The 21933-nt window shown below is 41.9% G+C and overlaps 4 protein-coding genes across 4 annotated transcripts; 2 read left to right on the top strand and 2 right to left on the bottom strand.

The window, feature by feature from the left end:
• The first annotated feature begins 180 nt into the window (after positions 1 to 180).
• On the top strand, positions 181 to 3402 carry LOC132052849 (glucan endo-1,3-beta-glucosidase-like). The gene is made up of 4 exons (XM_059444550.1): positions 181 to 741; positions 1369 to 1947; positions 2741 to 3011; positions 3140 to 3402. Exons 1-4 carry the CDS (start codon positions 298 to 300, stop codon positions 3166 to 3168), a joined length of 1323 nt encoding a protein of 440 aa, XP_059300533.1. The 5' UTR covers positions 181 to 297; the 3' UTR covers positions 3169 to 3402.
• Positions 3403 to 9695: 6293 nt separating this feature from the next.
• LOC132054040 (uncharacterized) lies at positions 9696 to 11998 on the top strand. Its single transcript, XM_059446119.1, has 4 exons — positions 9696 to 9804; positions 9905 to 10033; positions 10129 to 11057; positions 11144 to 11998. Exons 1-4 carry the CDS (start codon positions 9696 to 9698, stop codon positions 11996 to 11998), a joined length of 2022 nt encoding a protein of 673 aa, XP_059302102.1.
• A 4421-nt stretch (positions 11999 to 16419) lies between these two features.
• Positions 16420 to 16809, bottom strand: LOC132054039 (uncharacterized). Its single transcript, XM_059446118.1, has one exon. It carries the CDS (start codon positions 16807 to 16809, stop codon positions 16420 to 16422), a length of 390 nt encoding a protein of 129 aa, XP_059302101.1.
• Positions 16810 to 16839: 30 nt separating this feature from the next.
• Positions 16840 to 18301, bottom strand: LOC132054038 (uncharacterized). Its single transcript, XM_059446117.1, has 2 exons — positions 17869 to 18301; positions 16840 to 17798 (listed from the first exon to the last, which is right to left on the bottom strand). The coding sequence occupies exons 1-2, from the start codon at positions 18299 to 18301 to the stop codon at positions 16840 to 16842; spliced, it is 1392 nt and encodes a 463-aa protein (XP_059302100.1).
• Between the last annotated feature and the right edge of the window lie 3632 nt (positions 18302 to 21933).

The raw sequence follows: 21933 nt of genomic DNA, 5'->3' as shown, positions 1-21933 counted from the left end.
AAGCCGATTTCCTATAATCCAAATTAAAAATTAGTACTTTTTCCAATAGTTCAATTGGCCGTTTTGTTTTTTTCACCAAGTACTAGCACTCAAATTGCCGAAATTACTAGGACTACATAACATCCCACGTTTTCTGCCCTTTTAGTACACCACGTTCCTTAGAATCCAATTTGAAGTACCAGCCTTTGTCTTACTCAGCACACAACTCTTCTTACCAATAACACTTCATTACAATTTACAAAATCCTCTCAATTCCCTTTCCCTCGTCTTGAATTTTTCTTTCTATTCAAGGTTTCCATGGCCATTCTTTTTTACTTTATGTTCCTCCTTTTCTGTAACGCCACCTTGGGTGACTATCACATCGGAATAAATTACGGAACCGTAGCCAACAACCTCCCACCACCCACCCAAGTCGCCACTTTCATTAAAGACCAAACCACCATTAACAAAATCAAGATCTTTGACGCAAACCCAGAAATTATCCGCGCTTTTGCTGATACCCGCGTTTGGGTTACCGTTACGGTACCTAATGGCGACATTTTATCAGTTTCTAAACCCGAGGGTGCACAATTATGGGTCGAAGAAAACGTTGTTCCGTATTATCCACACACCACAATACATCGCATTTGCATTGGAAATGAAGTTATGGCTACTGGTGATAAAAATCTCATCGCTCATTTAGTCCCTGCTATGAGAGCGATTCACAAAGCTCTGTTAATAGCCGGAATCAGTGATATTCAGGTAGGGGTGGCAAATGGGCTGTTTGACATCAATTTGAGCGGGTTATTGACCCGGCCAAAAGTTATTTGGGCTGAAATGGGTTTAAAAAATTCAACCCACCCAATTCTTGCTAGGTTTTAATTACTTTATTTATTCTTTTATAATTCTTTAATATCTAGTAAAAGGCGATAATATTTCTTATGAATCAATTTGGGCTAACTATCATCCCAAATTTTGATAGACTGAAATAGATTGGGCTGAAATGGGCTAATAAATGAGCGGGTCACGGATTAGGGGTGTGATGGTCGAGAATTAGGATACATGGTTAATAAGTAGTTGAGCGTTTTTCTTTTTCATTCTTAGTGTATTAATATTATTCTTGTATTTTCGTATTCTTAGATTTCTATTACTACTTATCATTTCTTTAGCCTCGATTGTTATATTCTTAATTTTTTAGACTATTATCTTCTTGTTGTCTATGCTTCTTACTGCTTTCCTTTTTCACCTTTCTTAAGCCAAGGGTCAGCCTCTTTGCCTTCTAAAGATAGAAGTAAAGTTTGCTACACTAAAAGGACTCACCAGTGAGATTACATTGGGTTGTTTATTGTTGTTATGATTTTATGGGCTAATTTTGTCATCTCTGTGCAGGTGTCAACACCACATTCATTGGGAATCTTAACCCGCTCAGAACCACCCAGTTCGGGTCGGTTTAGACGAGTTTACGACCGGGTAATATTTGCCCCGATGCTGGAATTCCACCGTGAAACTAAATCACCTTTCATGATTTGTCCATACCCGTTTTTCGGGTTTAATGATAAAACTCTAGATTATGCTCTATTTAAACCCAATAATGGGGTTTATGACAAAGTTACTGGAATGAATTATACAAACATGTTTGATGCACAACTTGATGCTGTGTATTCAGCTATGAAGTTTTTGGGTTATGATGACGTGGATATTGTTGTAGCGGAAACGGGTTGGCCTTCTTCGGGTGACCCGAATCAACCCGGTGTTAGTTTGGAGAATGCTGTTTCGTATAATGTGAATCTTGTGAAGCATGTGAATTCTGGGGTGGGAACTCCATTGATGCCAAACAGGACCTTTGAGACTTATGTTTTCTCATTGTTTAATGAGGACCTTAAGCCTGGCACTTCGGAGCGTAACTTCGGGTTGTTCCGACCCGACTTCACACCCGTTTACGATGTGGGCATTCTGCGTAACGCACAGGTAATTTTTTGCATTGTACGAAATGGCGAAAATATGCTATTAGTATATGCCTCAATATATTTTTTGTTGCTAGTGTTAATTAAGGGTATAATTGTCTTAACAATAATGATTATTGATCCGAGAAATCTCCCGCGCTTTTTTTCATAGTTTGATTTTCCGATTCTTGAATAGCATAAACTCACTAGCATTGATTTGTGTTCTACCCCATGGGCGGATCCCTATTCAAAGGCTACGTATAAATTATAAGTATTAAGCTTTATTTTACCTTATACTAGTAACATTAAGTGTAATCATAAAATATGCTCCTCCTGTTTCTATTTATTTGTCTTAATTAATATTTGGACAGTCAAATAATGTTTTCTTTGATGATAATTTTTCCAAATACTTTCTAAATATTTTGAATTGTTAACTAGTGTGACTTGTAGAATTTTCTATGCTTGGAGTTTAAGAAATAAAGAGAGACTTTTGAATCTTTTGATCCTAAATTAAATATGTGTATAACTAAAATATCATTTGAATCTTGTGATTATAAACTTGTCATATAGGATGTTTGAATTGTCAACTTACTAAATATAGAAAGAGAACCTAAAATGAGATTGAGGTAGTAAGTTTTATTTTTTTTAAAATTGAAGATTCTATGTATGAATTCATACAAAACATTAGTTAGTTTGAGCTACCGTATCAGACTGTATCAAACAAATTGTAGTAAAGGGAGTATATGTATTTCATGCATTTAAATGTATGGTGGATGTTGCGTCACTTTGTATTCATTGACTTAAAATTCTGAATTCAGGCTTCTCCGCCTGCTATGGCACCAGAAGTAGGGAAGAAATGGTGTGTGCCAAAGGCTGATGCTAGTGATGCTGCTTTGCAGTCGAACATAGACTTTGTGTGCAGCTCTGGAATAGATTGTCAACCTATACAAGATGGTGGCCCCTGCTACGAACCCAATACTATCAGAGCTCATGCAGCTTACGCCATGAATGCTTATTATCAAGCAAACGGTCGTAAAATGTTTGATTGTAACTTCATTAATACCGGTGTTGTCACCAACTATGATCCTAGTAAGTTCGTCTAGCCAAAATTGTTAGCCTCATGGTTACGACTATTCAGTTGAATTATCTATATTGCCTGTTAACTATTGAGAAGTAATAGGTATAACTTGTGTGAAAATTTTTGCACATGAATGCAGGTTACGAAGAGTGTACGTATGCTGCTTAAAGGAGTAACTGAGGACCCAGTGAGTCGCTGTCTCTTTCTTTCGAGTATTGGATCTCGTGGTTAGATAATAGAGTATACATTTTGGCAGAGTCCAGTGGGTTGTGATGCTGTAACTTATTGTGATTTTCAAGTTTGAAGAGTTCAATGTTAATTTTGCATATGGATGATATCTATATTTTATATGCAATGCAAGCTTTTTTGGACTTAGTGATTCTTAACTTGCAAATCAAGCCTCCACCGTCTTTTACTTGTTTCAATAATCGTGCAATACTTTTCCATGAATCAAGTCTATGCAATACAATATATTATACGTGTGTGCTCAACTTGGCTATTCACGAGGGACCATATCCACAGCTCCACTTGAAATTGATAAGATCAGAAATTAGTTATTGATTCATCTACGTTAAAGTTAAACAAGCACACCTCCTCCCCTACTCCCACAAACCAAAATGTATGCGTTGTCAAATGCAAGCTCATTGCTTCTAGGTGGTTGGCATACTTTGACATTTCTAGAACTAAACTGTCACATTAACATATAACAAACTTCATGCAAAACTAGTCATTATATATTATCTTTGTTTCTGCTAAATAATTTCTCCCTCCGCCCCATTCTAATTGTCGCTTTAGCTCAATAAAATTGTCCCAAAATAATTGTCACTTTAAGAATTCAAGACTAAAGTTAATTGTTGTTTCCAACTATATTGTATGTATACCCTTAATATTAAAGAATAATGAATGGTATTTAAAAGGAAACAATCAATCTACTTTTATTGAATAAGGACAATTTAATAAACTATCCCTTTAATTTAGTATTTTCGGGCGTGAAAGGATAGTTAAATGGGACGGAGGGAGTAGCTAATTAATTGTAGTGTTAGAGATATTTCTCAGCATTCCAATAGCTTCTGCATTAAATCTATCAAAGTAATTTTCCCATCTCCCAAGTCAATGATCCTCCAGAAGGTACATTAGTATATGAAAAATCAACCTCTCAAAAGTCCATATGGAATCTTTAGAACACACTATTACAGTAATTAGGAGTCATAGAGCCCGTTTGGATAGGCTTATGACTTTTAACTTATAAGCTAAAAGTCATACGTTAAAAATTCTAGGTTATGACTTTTGGTTTATTTTTGTCATTTTAGCTTAAAAATAAATGCTTAAAAGCATTTTTTTAGTTCTATCCAAATAATACAAAATTGCTTAAAAGCTATTTTGGCTTAAAAACACCTAAAATAAGTCAATCTAAGTTCTTAAATTTATAAGTATTGGGAATTGATAAAAGCCTAATTCACATCGGGATAAATTGTACAATTCAACATATATAGTGAAGATACAAGCTATACATATCTGCCGAGAACCATAATTTGCTGTTATGTTTGTCCAACATGGTGACAGAGACACCGATGATTAAGAGTGTGGAATCAGCGGATTGGACTGACTTATGATGGGTCAAAAATCAAAATGGACTAAGTTGATAAATGAACGATCATTAAATCAGTCCAAACTTGCACAGGCCGGGAGAATCATATTTTCGGGCTAATTTTAACCTTTCATACCTATATGTGATCCACTATCTTTGTCTTTACTTTCTTTATTTTATTTTCTTGAAAAGCAAGTATATCTTCCCTTGAACCTGCATGGGGGCTCATGCCAGACTCAGTTGGGTATTACATAAAGAGGCCTTCACAAAAGATTCAAAATTATTACAAAATGAAGTTGTGTATGCCAGACTCGAGATCAAAATAAAGAGCAATAAATGGGGGGAAAAGAAGAAGTTGCGTATCAAAAATCATTTCGATATAAAACGAACACGCATATGGGTCGGAGAACTGGAGAAGTATGTTATGGGAACAGTAGTACGTATAGGAGCAGTAACAAAACAAGTGTTCACATGAAACACCATTCACATATCTTGAATTTTTAATTGTATATATATGTGGTGTTCAACCAGTTTGAAATATAAAATAATATCTAAGCTTTGTCCTTTAAGACGGCTAAAGGACATATATATATATATATATATATATATATATATATATATATATCTTAGTTGCGGGGAACTAGAGAAAAATGCTAAAATCAGCGCCCAAACTCAAAATTTCAAAAAAAAAAAAAAACATAATTTTTATCAAATAAGTATAATTTGTCTCACATTTTTCTACTACATAATTTTTTTAATTTTTCATCCCGTGTCCGGTATCTGTATTGGAGCCCTATTATATTTGGATTTGGGCGTAGAACCCTATCTGGGGGGGGGGGGGGGGGGGAGCACTCCCTACTAAGAAATTTTCTCCATACACAAGGCTCGAACCCCGAAAACCTCTAGAAAGGAGGGCTAGATCCATCCACTGTACCACATCCTTTGGTGATTACTACATATTTAATTTAGTGTAATTGCATGTTAACCATATCTTCTTGAAAAGTTTTAATATTTATTAAATTTTATTCGTCATATAATTGAATATTTTCTTTAAAAAAAATATTTATGTGGAAGTAAGTTTGGTAGGAAATTTAGCAAATACTAAAAGGACGCAAGTGATTCGACATTCTATAAACTAACATGATAAAGTATGATAATTACAAGACCGTAAATTAGAAAATATTTACATATTTCTATGAATTTGTGAGCATGCGATTTTTATTTATAGATAGAAATAGATTTCTTTTGATATTTATTAATTTTTCACTCATTATTTTATGTGTCAAACGCTATTCCAATGTGATCTTTAACCTTAGTTTTAGATGAAATTCAATAAATAACCTAAATTCGTAAAAAAGAACTGTAGGAATATCTCAATAAGTGGAAAGAAGAGATTCTTAAAAAAACTGTGCAATAAACCAATTATAAAAATCCATGTGAAGTGGTATTAAAAAAATGAAAAATGAAAATATGCAAGGAAAAGTCAATTGGAGAAGCCGCATGTAAGCATCTTATTATAGTTGTGAGGATTTAGTTTTAGATGAAATTCAATAAATAACCTAAATCCGTAAAAAAGAACCGGAGGAATATCTCAATAAGTGGAAAAATAGATTCTTAAAAAATTGTTCATCGAACCACTATAAAATCCATATGGAGTGGTGCTGGAAAAAAAAAATGAAGGAGAGCTAAAAGTGAAAAATGAAAATATGCTAAGGAAAAATCAATTGGAGAAGCCACATGTAAGCATCTTATTAGAGTTGTGAGGATGCGAGGACTACAAAGTATGTATGATTGATTTCAATTATTTAAATATTTTATAATAATTAGGGGTAATATGGTTAAATTATCATTTTATTTGTTGCTCCTTAAGGGATGTGTCAATTCAAACATGGACAAGTAAAAATGGACAGAGGGAATATCAATGTAACATGGTTCCTTGGTTATACAAAAACTAGTGAATTTGACCGCGCTTTCTCGGTTATTTTTTGAAAAAATATCAGTGGATTTATGCAGTAGTTTTTCAGTTAAATTTAATCTGGAAGAAAGAAGAAGAAGCATGAGAACTATTAATCTCATCTATAAAAATCATCTCTATTGATATGATGCTAACAATAATTTAGGCAAGAAAAACATAAAGTTTGTTGCCTACATCCTCTTTTGTATAAGCAAGTTTTTAAAATTCTGAAAAACTATGTTGATTGACAATAATGATATCGCGTCCATATTTCTAAAATTCTATCAAATGTGTTTAGAAGAGATTTGGTGACATTTTTCAGAAGCTCTAACCCAAATTTCCCAGAATAGAATGGGAAAAATAAAAGAAAACATTTAAAAAAAAATTACTCATAGCCTCCACCTATTTACCGAACACTCATTAATTTTCTTTCTATCATTTAATAGTCATTTATAATTAAATATATATTTATTTCTATAGGTAAGAAATAGTTAGTTTCAATTTTATATTTCTATTATTGTTTTCTTAGTTTTATCCATATTTTAGGAGAATATAATTTACAAAGAAAATTATTTAAATCTACTAATTTTAGAATGCCATTGTTTGCTTAATTTTAGATACTTTAGAATCATATAGTTTTGATATTATAGTAAATATATTTGTTTATTATTTCTGAAAGAGAACTTTCGTTTTCTTTTATAATTCTATAAACATTTGAGTAAATAATATTTTGGTGTGCGCTTAGTATTTATTTTATTTTCTTACTTTTGTTAGAGGGTAAATTTTCTATACACATATGGTTATAAGGAGTAATTTTTGTATTTCAATCCTCTATTATAGGGTTAGTTTTATTCTTTATTTTCTTTTTCTTTCCTCTCACCGTACATGATTCTTGATTTCCTTTTCCCTCTTCTCTTCTTGTTTATTTCTTCCTTTTATTTGATCTTTAAATTTGGTATCCCTTCTGAAATAATCAATTTTTTTCTCTTTCCTTCCTGCTAATTTGTCGTTAGATCTAAAAAATACATTTCTTTATTCAAATAGACTCTTTTACCTTTTCAACACTCCCTTCATATAAATAAATTTTTGCTTCTACTAATTTTAGCCAATAATCCCTCTTTTATTTCAATTTTATAAGAACCACAAAAGAGGTTTAAGTTACATAATATTGGTACGGCAAATATTGTTACATAACTATACAATTATCAAATTTTATCAGAAGATGACTGATAATTACATACTTTAGATCCTTCTTTTTAATTTTAGAACCACAAAATTTTAGATCCTTCTTTTTTAATTTTAGAACCACAAAATAGGTTTGAGTTATATAATATAAATATTGTTACATAAGTATACAATTAACAAATTTTATCAGAAGATGCATGATAATTGAATTTGTAAGTGGGTATAGGATATGTGCTTTGTTCTTGACGTATGTTAGATAAAGGAAATAGAGATTGGAAGGCTCTCCAATGAAGCAGCCAAAGATGTAGACACTTGTGAGCAATGTATTATATGATTAATAATAATTCTTGAAAGAAAACGGCCTTGGCCGAATAAATGAAAGGGAGAGTAAGTATATGAGATTCTTTTCTTACAAATGTTCTTGAAATGTAAAGGAGCCAACCCCTCAAAGGAGGGGGGTGTCTCCTCTTTATAGTGCTGCCTTATGGGCTTCATACAATGTGGCCGAATAAAATAATAATAACAAGGACGGCTACGAACGGATTTGGTGGGATTTGGTGACGGCGCCGTCGACACACGCATGGTTGATAGGCGACCGTGACGGACGCTGCGACGCGCGGCTCACGTACAACGGCTGTACCGGACCAACGACCACCCGGACCAACGGTTATACCGGTCCAACGATCATACGGGCCGACGGCCACACGGGACCGAATGGCACCCTTGCTCAGCTCTGGTATAAGCGCTCCTCCGGTTCAGCTCCGGTACAAGCGCTCCTCCGGTTCGGCTCCGGTACAAGCGCTCCTCCGGTTCGGCTCGAATGTCATCAGGTACGTTCCCATCTTCCTTGCCCCGGACCTCACTTCATTGGTTTACGTTACGTCCGGTTTTCCCCGTATACAGATAGCCCCTCACTTCTCGTCATGCCGATCCATCGGGATAACGGGAAGTGAATAACCTTAGAAACCGGTGACTCGGCCAGCTCGTTCTTATCTTTAAATTTTGGCGGGAATGACCACGTAACGCCTCTGCCAACCGCCTTTTGCACGCCTGCCACGTCGCCTCTCATTAATGATGGGGACACGCGGCGCTATGCGATTGGTCACCCTCGGTAACCGTTCCTCTTTCTCGCCTATATAAGGCCCATCACCCATTCATTTGCCATTTTTCACGCTCTTCTTCTCTTCAGCTTCCCCTTCTCTCTATATTCCTTTACATTCCCATAAATTGCTAACAGTTGCATTCGACTTGTTGTTTGAATCACCGACTCGAAATTAGTGCAAAGAGCTGCTTTTGCCATTTGCTTTGGTTCGGGCGCTGCTGTTTCGTTGTTTCTGAGACACAAGTTTCTCCACTTCCTTTTTCACTTTCCAACCCTTCCCCTTTCGTATTTTCGATATGTCTGAGTCTACTTCCCACGAAGTTCCACCGATGTCATCACCGGGATCCGGTCCGGCATCCCCGGCTAAAATAGAGCTCGCAGTTTCGGATATTATTCCGGCCAAATTCAATTTTAACAAAGACCTCGAGGTCGACAAGCCGTCCACGGTCTCGGACAGGGGATACGATGTGAGGCGATATCCCTCATCGATTACCGAGGAAAAACTCGACGTAGTCCGGGCCGAATGCGGATGGGATACCCGCCCGGTAAGGGTTTTTGCACCGGGCCCGGATGAATCGGTCACTGATCACCGAGAAGGGTTCTTGTTCGTATATACTTACCCTTTTACCCTCAAAATCGATCCTCCGATTGATCCGGTCATCCTCGACATGTGCCGGACCTACGGCGTGACTTTAGCGCAGATCGGTCCGATCGTTTGGAGGGTCGTCGCGTGTCTCCGGTTTTTAGCCAACAATGCCGAGAAGGAATTTACGCTGGGCCATTTGATACGCCTGTACTCCCCGAGGGTCTTCCGGGGTGGCGTAATAAAACTTGTCAAGCGCAGCCGGAATCCGTTCTTCTCGAAGATGGACGAAGACCGGGACAGGGGCTGGTTAGAGCGATATGTCCGGGTGAAAACCGAGGACATCATCCCCGCTGGCTACACGCCCTTTCCGGAGAAGTGGAACGATAAGCGTAAGTTCGAGTCTTTGAGCAATCGTTTTCATGCATTTAGTCGTTTTCTATTCATTCTTTGATTTCGTCGACTCATCGCCTTCCCTTTTCCCTTACTCAGCCAACGGATATGTACCTCCCGTCATCCGCGATCTGAGCGAATGGGTTACTGCGCTCCTCCGTCAGTACCCCTATGAGAACCGGACATGGGCCCACCTGTCTCGTGGTCGGTGGGCAGCGCAGAACCACGGTAACGCGTTTATCCTCGTTTAGTGTTTTATCGCATTCTTCACTACCCGTGGCCTCTTCGAATTTACCATCTCTGCCATTATTTTCGCCTTTCAGGTTTGCCCAAGGGCTCGGTGGCCTCGAGGCCGGAACCGGGAACCGCCCATCCTACGTCGTCATCCGGGTTTGACACGGCGGGTTCTTCCCGTATCCTCGATGATGCTGCAAAAAGAAAGAGGTCCTCCGATAGGGTGACGACTCCAAAAAGGAAGAAGGCACGCAGCGTTGCCCGGTCTTCGAGGGAGGAGAGCGAGCCCGACATCGTCATTCGGAGGGTCAGTTCGGTCCCCTCCGTGGCCCCGATACCGGAGGAGACGGCCTCTGTCCAGCCCCTTCCTTCTATCAGCGAAGGCCCGCTGGTCCCTGCTCCCCAATCAGGTGCGGAAGAAATACTTTCACCGGTCCCTCTTCGGTCGATTGACTTTGTCGACATTTCAGGTGAAACTTCTTCTGAGGATACTCCTCTGCAAAGGAAAAGATCCGGGGAAGCGGTTACTGTCGAGGCCAGTGAAAGCGTAGCAGGAGAACCGGATACCGAGGCCCCCGTAGGTGCCCGTCCATCTTCCGAGCCCGCCGTGACTACGGAGCCCCTGGCCTTCGCCGAAAACATCGAGGCCGCTCCAAGTTCGTCCACCCCAGCTCAACGTGTTGATGATTTCGAGGAGATGTTCTTGGGGACTCCTCCGGCTTCTTGTGAAGCAGCGGGCTTTGGTCACCTTCCTATTCCCCGGGTCACTAGGCCGGCCAACCGAGCATCGGAATCTGGTGCCAGGGACAGTTTGGTGAATGTTTTCCCGGCCCCAAGCGTGGAACCTCGGAGGACCCGGTCAGCGGTAGTCACTGTCCCCGAGGACTTTAGCTTCTTATCACGCCCAGTGGGTGTTGCGAGCTATTTGCGTCCCCTTGTCTCGGATTCGGACAAGCGCAAAATGACCGGGGTCACTTGGCAGTGCCTTATGAACGAGGGTATGCACGCGGGCAACCGGGTAAGATCCTTAACCACCCTTGTACATTCCATTCTCAGAACGCCATCCCTTCCTTGCCTAAATCCTTTGGTTTGTCTTATCTGCAGAGTGTGGTGCTGGTCAACGAGGCCTTCATCCGTGCTCAACACGAGATAGACGACCTCCGGGGCCAACTCGATGCCCAGGGCCGGGAGACGGAGAAATATCAGCACCTTCTCCAGCAGAAGGAGGGAGAGTTGAGCCGGGTGGCCGTGCTAGCTAATCTTCGCCCCGAGCTCGATGCGGTTAAGGAGGAGAACCGTCGTTTGGCGAGCGACCTGGCCGCCATGACCGATTATAACCGGAGTCTCGAGGCCGACAAGATCGCCCTTAGCCGGGATAAAACCCAATTCTCTACGCGGTTGGACGAACTCGAGGCCACGGTTTCCCAACTTCGGGGAGAGCTGGACTCGGTGAAAGCTGATGCTACGGGCTTGTCCGAGAGGAACCGGCAGCTCGAGTCTGAGGCTGCCTTGTTCAACGAGCGCAGCAGAATTTTGGAGGAAAGAGCCGAGGAGCGGGCCCGGATATGTGAAGGTATTAGAACCGAACTTGAGGGGGCGAATAAAGCCAATGACAGCCTTAAGGCCAAGTTGGATGCGGCCAACCATGTGAAAGATGACCTCGAAAGAAACCGGGCTCATCTAGAAGCCAAACTAGCCAAGGCTGAAGCCGATTTGGAGGAAGCATGGAAAAGTGTGGAGGCGGCCGAGGCTCACACCGCTATTGTCGCCGAGTATGAGAAGTGGAAATCTCGGCGCCTCACCCTCGAGCAAGTTGAGCACGGCCTCGAGAACCTTCCGGCCCTGATACTAGAGGCCAAAGGAATGGAGGAGAAGGCCAACCGCGCTCTCGGGTCCGAGTCAGATGACTCCGAGCGGACTGAATCCGAACATTCATCCTCCTCTAGCCATGCCGGATAGTGTAGAGCCATTATTTTGGCATCTATCTTTTTATTTTTCATTTTCGTAGAACTTTCATTTTTCTTTTTCTCAATGTAAAGAACATCAGTTGCATATAAATGAAAAGTGTATCTTTCCAGCTTCTTCGTTTGAATGTTTGTCATTGTCTTTACTGCGATTGTTGGTCCGTTTTCACGGTAAGGTGACTCGAGGTCACCGATTCATCGTGTTTGTTCGGTTTTTTACCCGGCTCTTCGAGAGTTCGGTCGTCTCCGAATTTCGAGGGCCGTTTTACTAGAGTCGACATTTTACTTCGGCTTTGTTTTAGGGCCGGTGTCTTTTCAGCCTTGGCTAGTAAAGTGGTAGCCCCCGTTTGGGGGTCTTATCGAGTATTTGGCCGGTTGCCTTTGCTATTTTGTAGAGTACAATTTAACAGGAAGTTGCTAACTTTGACAGCTTTTGACAACTTTACTTTTGTAACACGTTTGTACATACGAGAGTTTTGACTCTTTCTTCTTTTGCCGTAGCAAGTAAAAATGGGACACGATTCATTATGATCGTTTGGTCCTTACATCGGAGGCTATGGCCGGTGGCCGGGCCTTATTTTGCCATAGCAAATTTTGGATGGGACACGATTCGTTATGATCGTTTGGTCCTTACATTGGAGGCTATGGCCGGTGGCCGGGCCTTATTTTGCCGTAGCAAATTTTGGATGGGACACGATTCGTTATGATCGTTTGGTCCTTACATTGGAGGCTATGGCCGGTGGCCGGGCCTTATTTTGCCGTAGCAAATTTCGGATCTTCCTGTCCACTTTAATCGGTGTCGTCTTCGGTGTGGGCACGGTACTCCCCCAGCACTGATCCGAGCCTTGAGGCCGGGTGAGTGCTGTTATTTTCCTCCGGGTGAGTGCTCGTTTTGCCCTTCATACTTGTTCAGTAACACGTTGTACTTGTTGCCTCGTTAAAAACCTTGTCGGAAAACCCTTTTTGGGACAAAACCGTTCTAAGGAAAAGAGTGCAACACGTGTTTTCAGGCCTAGATTCTATTTTCCATCCGTTCTCGACTTCCTGCAAAAATGAGAAAGGTTAATGAGAGAATTCGGCCCATACCTTTAGCAGTAGTATTTCTTTAGATGCGCCACGTTCCAGTTGTTGCGTAGCCGTTGCCCGTCCATTGATTCTAACTGGTACGATCCTTTGCCCGTTATACCGGTCACCTTGTACGGGCCTTCCCAATTCGGACCCAGCTTCCCTCGTTGGGGTTTTTGGTGTGCAAGGTGACCTTTCGAAGCACTAAGTCCCCCACTTGGAAATGCCGGAAGCTGGATCTCCGGTTGTAGTATCTTTCCATTCTTTGTTTTTGGGCCGCTATGCGAATAGACGCGCATTCGCGTAGCTCATCCGCGAGGTCAAGTTTCACCGCCATGGCTTCCTCGTTCGACTCCCCGGTGGAGTACCTGAAACGGAGAGTCGGTTCTCCGATTTCTACGGGGATAAGAGCCTCGGCCCCGTAAACCAACGAGAACGGAGTTTCTCCGGTGCTCGACTTGGACGTGGTCCTGTAAGCCCACAGCACCTCCGGTAATATGTCTCTCCAACGGTGCTTCGACGCTTCAAGCCTCTTCCTTAGACTTTGGATTATTGTTTTGTTCGTGGATTCCGCCTGTCCGTTGGCGCATGGGTGATACGGGGTTGATACGATTTTCCTGATCTTCAATCCTTCGAGGAAACCGTTGACCTTGCTGCCCACGAACTGAGGGCCGTTATCACAAGTTATCTCGGCAGGGATGCCGAAACGGCAGATGATGTGATCCCATATGAAGTCGATCACTTCCTTCTCTCTTATCTTTTCGAAGGCCTGTGCTTCAACCCATTTAGAAAAATAGTCAGTCATAAAAAGAATAAAACGGGCCTTACCTGGCGCTTGGGGTAGCGGGCCCACGATGTCCATTCCCCACTTCATGAAAGGCCAGGGTGAGACCACCGAGTGCAGTAACTCCCCGGGCTGGTGAATCATCGGGGCGTGTTTCTGGCACCCGTCGCACTTTCGGACGAAATTCTTAGAGTCTTCATCCATCCTATTCCAATAATAACCGGCCCTGATGATTTTGCGGACCAGAGCTTCGGCACCGGAGTGGTTGCCACAGGTTCCCTCGTGGACCTCTCTCAATACATACTCCGTTTCGCCGGGGCCCAAACATTTAGCCAGTGGGCCGAGAAAAGATCGTCGATACAACAGACCATCCACCAAACAAAATCGGCGCCTTCGTTCTTAACGACCGCGATTCCTTTGGGTCGTCGGGAGCTTGCCGTCACGCAAGTAGTCGATGTACCTGTTGCGCCAATCCCACGTTAGTCCCATTGTGTTTATCTCGGCATGTCCGTTTTCTATGGCCGTGTTTGACAGGTGCACTGTGGTGCCGGAGTCGATCTCCTCCCCATCGACCGAGGACCCTAAGTTTGCCAGGGCGTCGGCCTCGTTGTTCTGTTCCCTCGGTATGTGCTGTACGGTCCACTCTCTAAATCGGTGAAGTATCACTTGGACTTTCTCGAGGTATCTCTGCATCCGTTCATCCTTGACCTCGAAAACACCGTTGACCTGGTTTGCGACCAAGAGCGAGTCGCATCGAGCTTCGATGCATTCGGCTCCCGTGCTCGGGCGGCTCCAAACACGCAATCACGGCCTCATACTCGGCTTCGTTGTTAGTCAATTTAGCGGTTCTAATTGAGCGCCGAATGATATCCCCGGCCGGACTTTTGAGGACGATTCCCGGCCCGAACCTTTAAGGTTCGAGGCCCCGTCCGTATGTAGAGTCCAAATGCCGTGGTATTCCCGAGGTCGGCGGGGAGTTCCTTCTCGACCTCGGGGACCAAAGCGGGGCAAAGTCGGCTACGAAGTCGGCCAAGACTTGGGATTTGATGGCCGTTCGGGGTTTATATTCGATGTCGTATCCGCTAATTTCTACGGCCCATTTTGTTAACCTACGGACGACTCGGTTTATGCATGATATTTTTCAAAGGGTAAGTGGTCACAACACGTATAGGGTGGCATTGAAAATAAGGTTTGAGTTTTTATGGAGGCGCTTACCAATGCTAACGCCAATTTTTCCAAATGAGGATACCGGGTTTCTGCATCCCCCAAAGTTCTACTCACATAATAGACAGGGAATTGCGTACCTGATTCCTCCCGGACCAAAACGCCACTTACCGCTACTCCGGATACAGCTAGGTAGAGGAAAAGCGGCTCGTCGGCCTTCGGTGTGTGCAGTAACGGGGGGCTGGTCAAATACCTTTTCAGCTCTCGTAGAGCCTCTTGACACTCCGGCGTCCAAATGAAGTCGTTCTTTTTTCTGAGCAAAGAGAAAAAACGGTGGCATTTGTCGGAGGACCTCGATATGAAGCGACTCAGTGCATTATTCTCCCGGTGAGCCTTTGTACCCCTTTTATGCTGTTCACGACCTCGATATCCTCGATGGCTTTGATTTTGTCCGGGTTGATTTCGATCCCCCGGTTCGAGACCATGAAGCCCAAAAATTTGCCGGACCTCACTCCGAAGGCGCACTTCTCCGGGTTAAGCTTCATGTTGTATCTGCGGAGCACATCGAAGGTTTCCTGCAAATGCTTTAAATGGTCCTCTGTTTCCAGGGACTTAACGACCATATCATCAATATAAACTTCCATTGTTTTTCCTATATGTTCTTCGAACATCTCGTTAACTAGGCGTTGGTAAGTTGCACCGGCATTTTTTAATCCGAAAGGCATGACGTTATAACAGTAAGTCCCATATCGGGTTATGAAGGATGTTTTCTCTTGATCCTCCGGGTGCATCCGGATTTGGTTATACCCGGAGTAAGCGTCGAGGAAACTTAACATTTCATGTCCGGCCGTAGCATCGATCATTCTATCGATGTGCGGCAACGGGAATGAATCCTTCGGGCACGCCTTGTTTAAATCTTTATAATCGACACACATCCGAAATTTATTACCTTTTTTGGGTACCACCACCACATTAGCGAGCCAATCCGGATATTTTACCTCCCGGATGGAACCAATAGTTAAAAGCTTTGTTACCTCGTCTTTGATGAAGGCATGCTTTGACTCCGACATGGGCCTCCTTTTTTGCTTCACCGGGGAAAGCTTACCGTCCAGGCTGAGCTTGTGTGAAGCTACTTCTGGTGATATACCTGTCATATCTACATGCGACCATGCAAAGCAATCGGCGTTAGCTCGAAGAAATTCAATTAATTTGTGCCTGAGCTCCGGGGTAAGCCCCGTGCCCAGGTATACCTTTCTGTCTGGTAAGAACTCGAACAGAATGATCTGCTCCAGCTCTTCTATGGTAGACTTGGTTGCGTCCGAGTCATCTGGCGTGACAAAAGATCGGGGCGTCCCGAAGTCATCCTCTCCGTACTCCGGATCAGCCCCGATATTCTTTGATTGCTATTGGGGGGCTTCCTCCCCGGTTGCGCCCTTTTTCCTCCGAGCCGGTTCCTCAGGCCGGGGTGCTGATTCTTCTACAGCGAACATCTCCTTTGCTGCGGGTTGCTCACCGCGGACGGTTTTCACTTCCCCTAAGGTGGGGAATTTCAGCATTTGATGCAATGTTGAAGGCACCGCCCTCATGCTATGTATCCAAGGTCTGCCCAATAACGCATTGTACTTCATGTCCCCTTCGATCACGTAGAACAGGGTTTGTTGAATGGTGGCCTCGATGCTCACGGGCAGTGAGATCTCCCCTTTTGTGGTTTCGCTCGCCATGTTGAACCCGCTGAGTACCGGGTTCTTTGAGTACGATTCGATCGAGCGATCTGCTGTTCGACCACTCTCCATCGAATTATGTTGGTGAGCTACCCGGATCAATCAAGATACGTTTAACCATAGTTTTAAAGATAAGTACGAAATTACCAATGCGTCATTGTGTGGTTGAATGACGCCTGCGTCCGCGTCGTCGAAGGAGATGGAAGCTCCGGATAAATGATCTCGGGTACGCTTTTCCCGAACGATGGAAATCTTAGTCCGCTTCATTACCGGACACCTAGGGACGTCAATCCCCCCGACTATCATATTGATCACATGCTGGTGTTCGACCGGTTCGACCCTTCGATGAACTTCTCTCTCCTTGTAATGGCTTTTGGCTCGTTCACTCAATAAATCTCGGAGGTGGCCGTTTTTCAACAATCGGGCTACCTCTTCTCTCAACTGGCGGCAATCCTCAGTTTTGTGACCGTGGGTTGCGTGATACTCACAAACCACGCTCGGGTCCCGTTGCCCCGGATCCGTCCTTAGTGGCTTTGGCCACCGAACATCCGAAACACGACCGACCGCCGAGACAAGATCCGAGGTACTGACGTTGAAGTTGTACTCCGAAATCCTTGGAGGACCTTTATTGTTGGTTGAACTCCCGGTATCGCCCCTGAACGAGGGCCCCCGGCTGTTTAGCGGGCGCGTGTCCATTCTGCTACCTCGACCGGAGAGGTGGCTCGGGCCTTCCCTTGATTTTTCCGTTTTGAAACTTGATCGCTCCGGGTGCGAGTATGGCCGAAACCTTTCTTTAGCCGATTCGGACTTTGCTTCGTAACCCCTCCTCGGTTTCTCGAAGCTTCTGCTCATCTTTGACTTTACCGGAGAGAGCTCGAGCTGGTCATCCTCTACCCGAATCTTCGACTCATATCGATTGTGGACATCGGCCCATGTTACGGCCTCGTATTCTAGCAAGTTTTCCTTCATTTGGCCGAGGCAACCGAGCTTAGCATATTGAGCCCCTTCGTGAAAGCTTTGTGCGGCCCATTCTTCGGCACCGGGGTAATTCCATCCGTTCCCTGCGGAACCGGAGACAAACTCCTTAGTAACTCATCGTCCCTTTGTGTGTCCGGAAGATGTCGGCCTTACGGGCTGCGCCCTTGATGGCACCGGCATGCGCCTTCACGAAGGCGTCAGCCAGCATTTCGAACGAAGTGATCGAGTGTTCGGGTAGATGGTCATACCACGTCAGCGCTCCCTTTGACAGAGTTTCCCCAAACTTTTTTAGCAGTACCGATTCAATTTCGTCTTCTTCCATATCATTGCCCTTTATGGCGCAGGCATATGAGGTCACGTGCTCGTGTGGGTCGGTGGTGCCGTCGTATTTCTGGATGTCGGGCATTCTGAACCTCTTTGGGATTAGTTTCGGGGCCGCACTTGGTGGAAAAGGCCTTTGGATGTACCTTTTAGAATTCGGCCCCTTCAGCAAAGGCGGAGCCCCCGGTATCTGATCCACCCGAGAGTTATACGTCTCAACCTTCTTCTCGGTCGAATCCACCCGTTTTGCCAAAGTCTCAAGCATTTTTAGGACCTCGGTGGAAGAACCGGCCCCGAACCGTTGCTCTCGACCACCCGCTGTTCGTTTCTTCCGCTTTCCACTATACCCTTGGCCTTTTCCGGCCCAACTTCCCCTTGTCCGCCTTGTAACCGGGCAATCGCCATTCCTTGCTCGGCAATTGCTGTCCTTTGTTCCTGCAACATCTCGAAAATCAGACGCAAATTAATGCCGTCATTCGGTGCCTCCGGTTCCTTCCGGCCTTGGGTCCGAGACAATGTAACGGAGTTATGAGTTCTTAGGGGATCAGTGGCCGGAAGGGCAGCATTTTCCTGATCCACGGTGTTTTGCCGATCGAGCCCCTCCCTCGAGTCAACGGGGTTCGGGTCGGCAGGGTTCGGCAGCCCCCGTTGTTCGCTGCCCTCATTTTCTGCTACAATTTCGGTGTTGTTAATGTGACCGGATTGCCCGACGTCAGCCATAGATTTGTTTTTGACGAGACGAAAGAAGGGTTACGGTTTAAATGAGTTTGATAAGAGTCAAGGCTAAGAACTATTATCCTAGCCCCACGGTGGGCGCCAAACTGTTTACCCCGAAATTGGATAATCAATTGAATTTGTAAGTGGGTATAGGATATGTGCTTTGTTCTTGACGTATGTTAGATAAAGGAAATAGAGATTGGAAGGCTCTCCAATGAAGCAGCCAAAGATGTAGACACTTGTGAGCAATGTATTATATGATTAATAATAATTCTTGAAAGAAAACGGCCTTGGCCGAATAAATGAAAGGGAGAGTAAGTATATGAGATTCTTTTCTTACAAATGTTCTTGAAATGTAAAGGAGCCAACCCCCTCAAAGGAGGGGGGTGTCTCCTATTTATAGTGTTGCCTCCATGGGCTTCATACAATGTGAGCCGAATAAAATAATAATAACAAGGACGGCTACGAACGGATTTGGTGGGATTTGACCGACGGCGCGCGTCGACACACGCATGGTTGATAGGCGGCCGTGACGGGGACGCTGCGACGCGCGGCTCACGTACGGCGGGCATGCCGGACCAACGACCACCCGGACCAACGGTTATACCGGTCCAACGATCATACGGGCCGACGGCCACACGGGACCGAATGGCACCCTTGGGACCCGGCTCGAATGTCATCGGGTACGTTCCCGTCTTCTAAGCGCTCCTCCGGTTCGGCTCAACAAAGGAGAAAGAAAACGATCATAAAGTCATAACATCCTCACGGTTCGGCTCGAATGTCATCATTGTAAAATAAGAAAAATTTAAAGCCACAATGAACAATAATAATTGAATTCCCATCTTCCTTGCCATGCGATCACAAAACTTGAGGGAAAAAAGAGGCGTGACTTTTCAGATTTTTGAGAAACAGTTAAAGGAAAATAATGTGTTATTAATGTAGCACATAAATGGATGAATAAGAAAGGGAAAACTGAAAAGAAAAATAACAAAAAAAAATCCAAAAAAAGGAGAAAAAAGATAAATGTCAATGGAGGCGGAGAGATCTGCATAGGATTGTCTATCTTTGAAATTTTTATATTATATATAGATTCACTTATCTAAATAAGGGTAAATTAGAAAAGGATAAATTTGAAGGAAAAAAAAATACCTTATTGATTATATAAAAATACATAATATGGACCGGAGGAATAACTCAATAAGCAGCAAGAAGAGATTCTTAAAAAAGTTGTGCAACAAACCAAATTATAAAAATTCATGTGGAGCGGTATTAAAAAATTGAAGGAGAGCAACAAATGAAAAATAAAGATATACAAGGAAAAGTCAATTGAAAAAGCCACATGTAAGTACCTCATTGAAGTTGTGAGGATGTGAGACTACAAAACTTCACTATTCTCTTATATATATATATATATATATATATATATATATATATATATATATATATATATATATATATATATATACTGGCACGGGCCCAACAATTTTTTGCATATTAATAATATGCTATTTGTTACACCTTCCGTTCAATTCATTTGGTATTATTATTTTATTAGTCCGTTTTTAAAAAAATTATATACTTTTATATTTTGTAACAATCAACTTTAAATAGTGTAACGCTTGCGTAGTCACTTTACAAAGAATGAACCAATCAGTTGAATCCAATATTACATATTTTTTTATACTCCTAATATAATTTGTTGCCTTACCTTAATTTTGATGGCGGTAATTCATGTTTTGACATATTCCAGCAGTTACTGAACGAGTCTTTGTTACATCCAATAAATTAGTAAGCTTTGGTTTAGGCATATTCATCGTTCCAAAAATATCGATTAGTTTGATAAGATTTTCCCTCTTATTTTTTTGTTTCGATTTTTTCCCTTTTATCTTTTTGCGAAAGAATTAAAATCTTTTTACTTGCACAGACCAAATGGGTAATCTGATAAGTAGAGGATATCATCAAATTACATAAAACTATAACTTAACAATCATGATGTTGTATTCAAAAACATTAATTCTCTCTAAATATCTTATAATTATTCAAATTGCTATTCTCCTTAAGACTTCCTTTGGTTACCAAATATGCATGTTTTAAAAGTGAAAATTGTTTGTTCAGCATTCAAAAATCAAAAAGTAAAAAGGATTTTAGAAAAAATAAAAGAGAGCCAGGCATAATAGAGAAAATTCAGATTTAGAGATAGAGAGCAGAGACTTGGGACGGTTATATCTTTATGTGACGTCTAAAATGAGTCTTTCTAATTCTTGCATGAGATTAGTTGTTCGTTATAACATACTACAACACATTTCTGACTTTTTTTGTATTGGATATTAATATAAAATCAATTAATGCATGATATGTGTTTGCACTTCTTTCACTAAAATTATATTTAAGTTATTATATATTTTCATCTTATTAATTTACTTAATCATGATAATTAATGTAACTATTGGCGTAGCTAAGTTTTTACAGTCCTATTGTTCTTTAATGCAATAGTTTATTTGTTTTATTAACACGTAGTATGTATATAATTTTTGTATTTCACATTTATCCTCTATTAATTAATTCTTTTAACGCTGAATAAAAATAAATCAGTAAGTACAAGTATCAATAAAATTCTAATCAATATTCCAGAAACAGGTTTTATTGAGCCAATGGAATAAAATAAACTTTAGCCAAAAGAGAACTTAAATCAATGTATAACCACCTGTTTTAAACTTTAATGATTAGATGTTAGAAATGTAAAAATATAGAATATTGGCCTGGATTTTTGGTGTGCTACCAAACAATTTTGTCTTAGTCAAGCCACGTGGCTAGCTATGTCTATACATAAGTTCAGAGGCTGTCAAAAGTTTGCACTGAGCAAGTTCAGGAAAAGCATGCATTAGCTTAGAGGAAAATATCTAAAATACTATTCATATTGACTATGAAATTACAATGTCACCCTTGATCGTTCACCTCTCTACTCTTCTGTATAATAGAAATATATATATATATTCTTTTTAAATACGGAATATCTCACTCTTTACATAGTATTTATCTAATTTCAATGTTTTGATATGTTTAATATATCACAAGATTTAAATGATATATCGGTATATTACGTAAATTTCATTCAGACTATAAACTTCGTAAGTCTTCTTTATTTTATTATATATGTTTTGTGTCCAATCAATATAAAAC

Source organism: Lycium ferocissimum, chromosome 4 (genome assembly GCF_029784015.1).
Source record: "Lycium ferocissimum isolate CSIRO_LF1 chromosome 4, AGI_CSIRO_Lferr_CH_V1, whole genome shotgun sequence".
Taxonomy (NCBI): domain Eukaryota; kingdom Viridiplantae; phylum Streptophyta; class Magnoliopsida; order Solanales; family Solanaceae; genus Lycium; species Lycium ferocissimum.
This window is presented reverse-complemented; position numbering and strand designations above follow the sequence as displayed.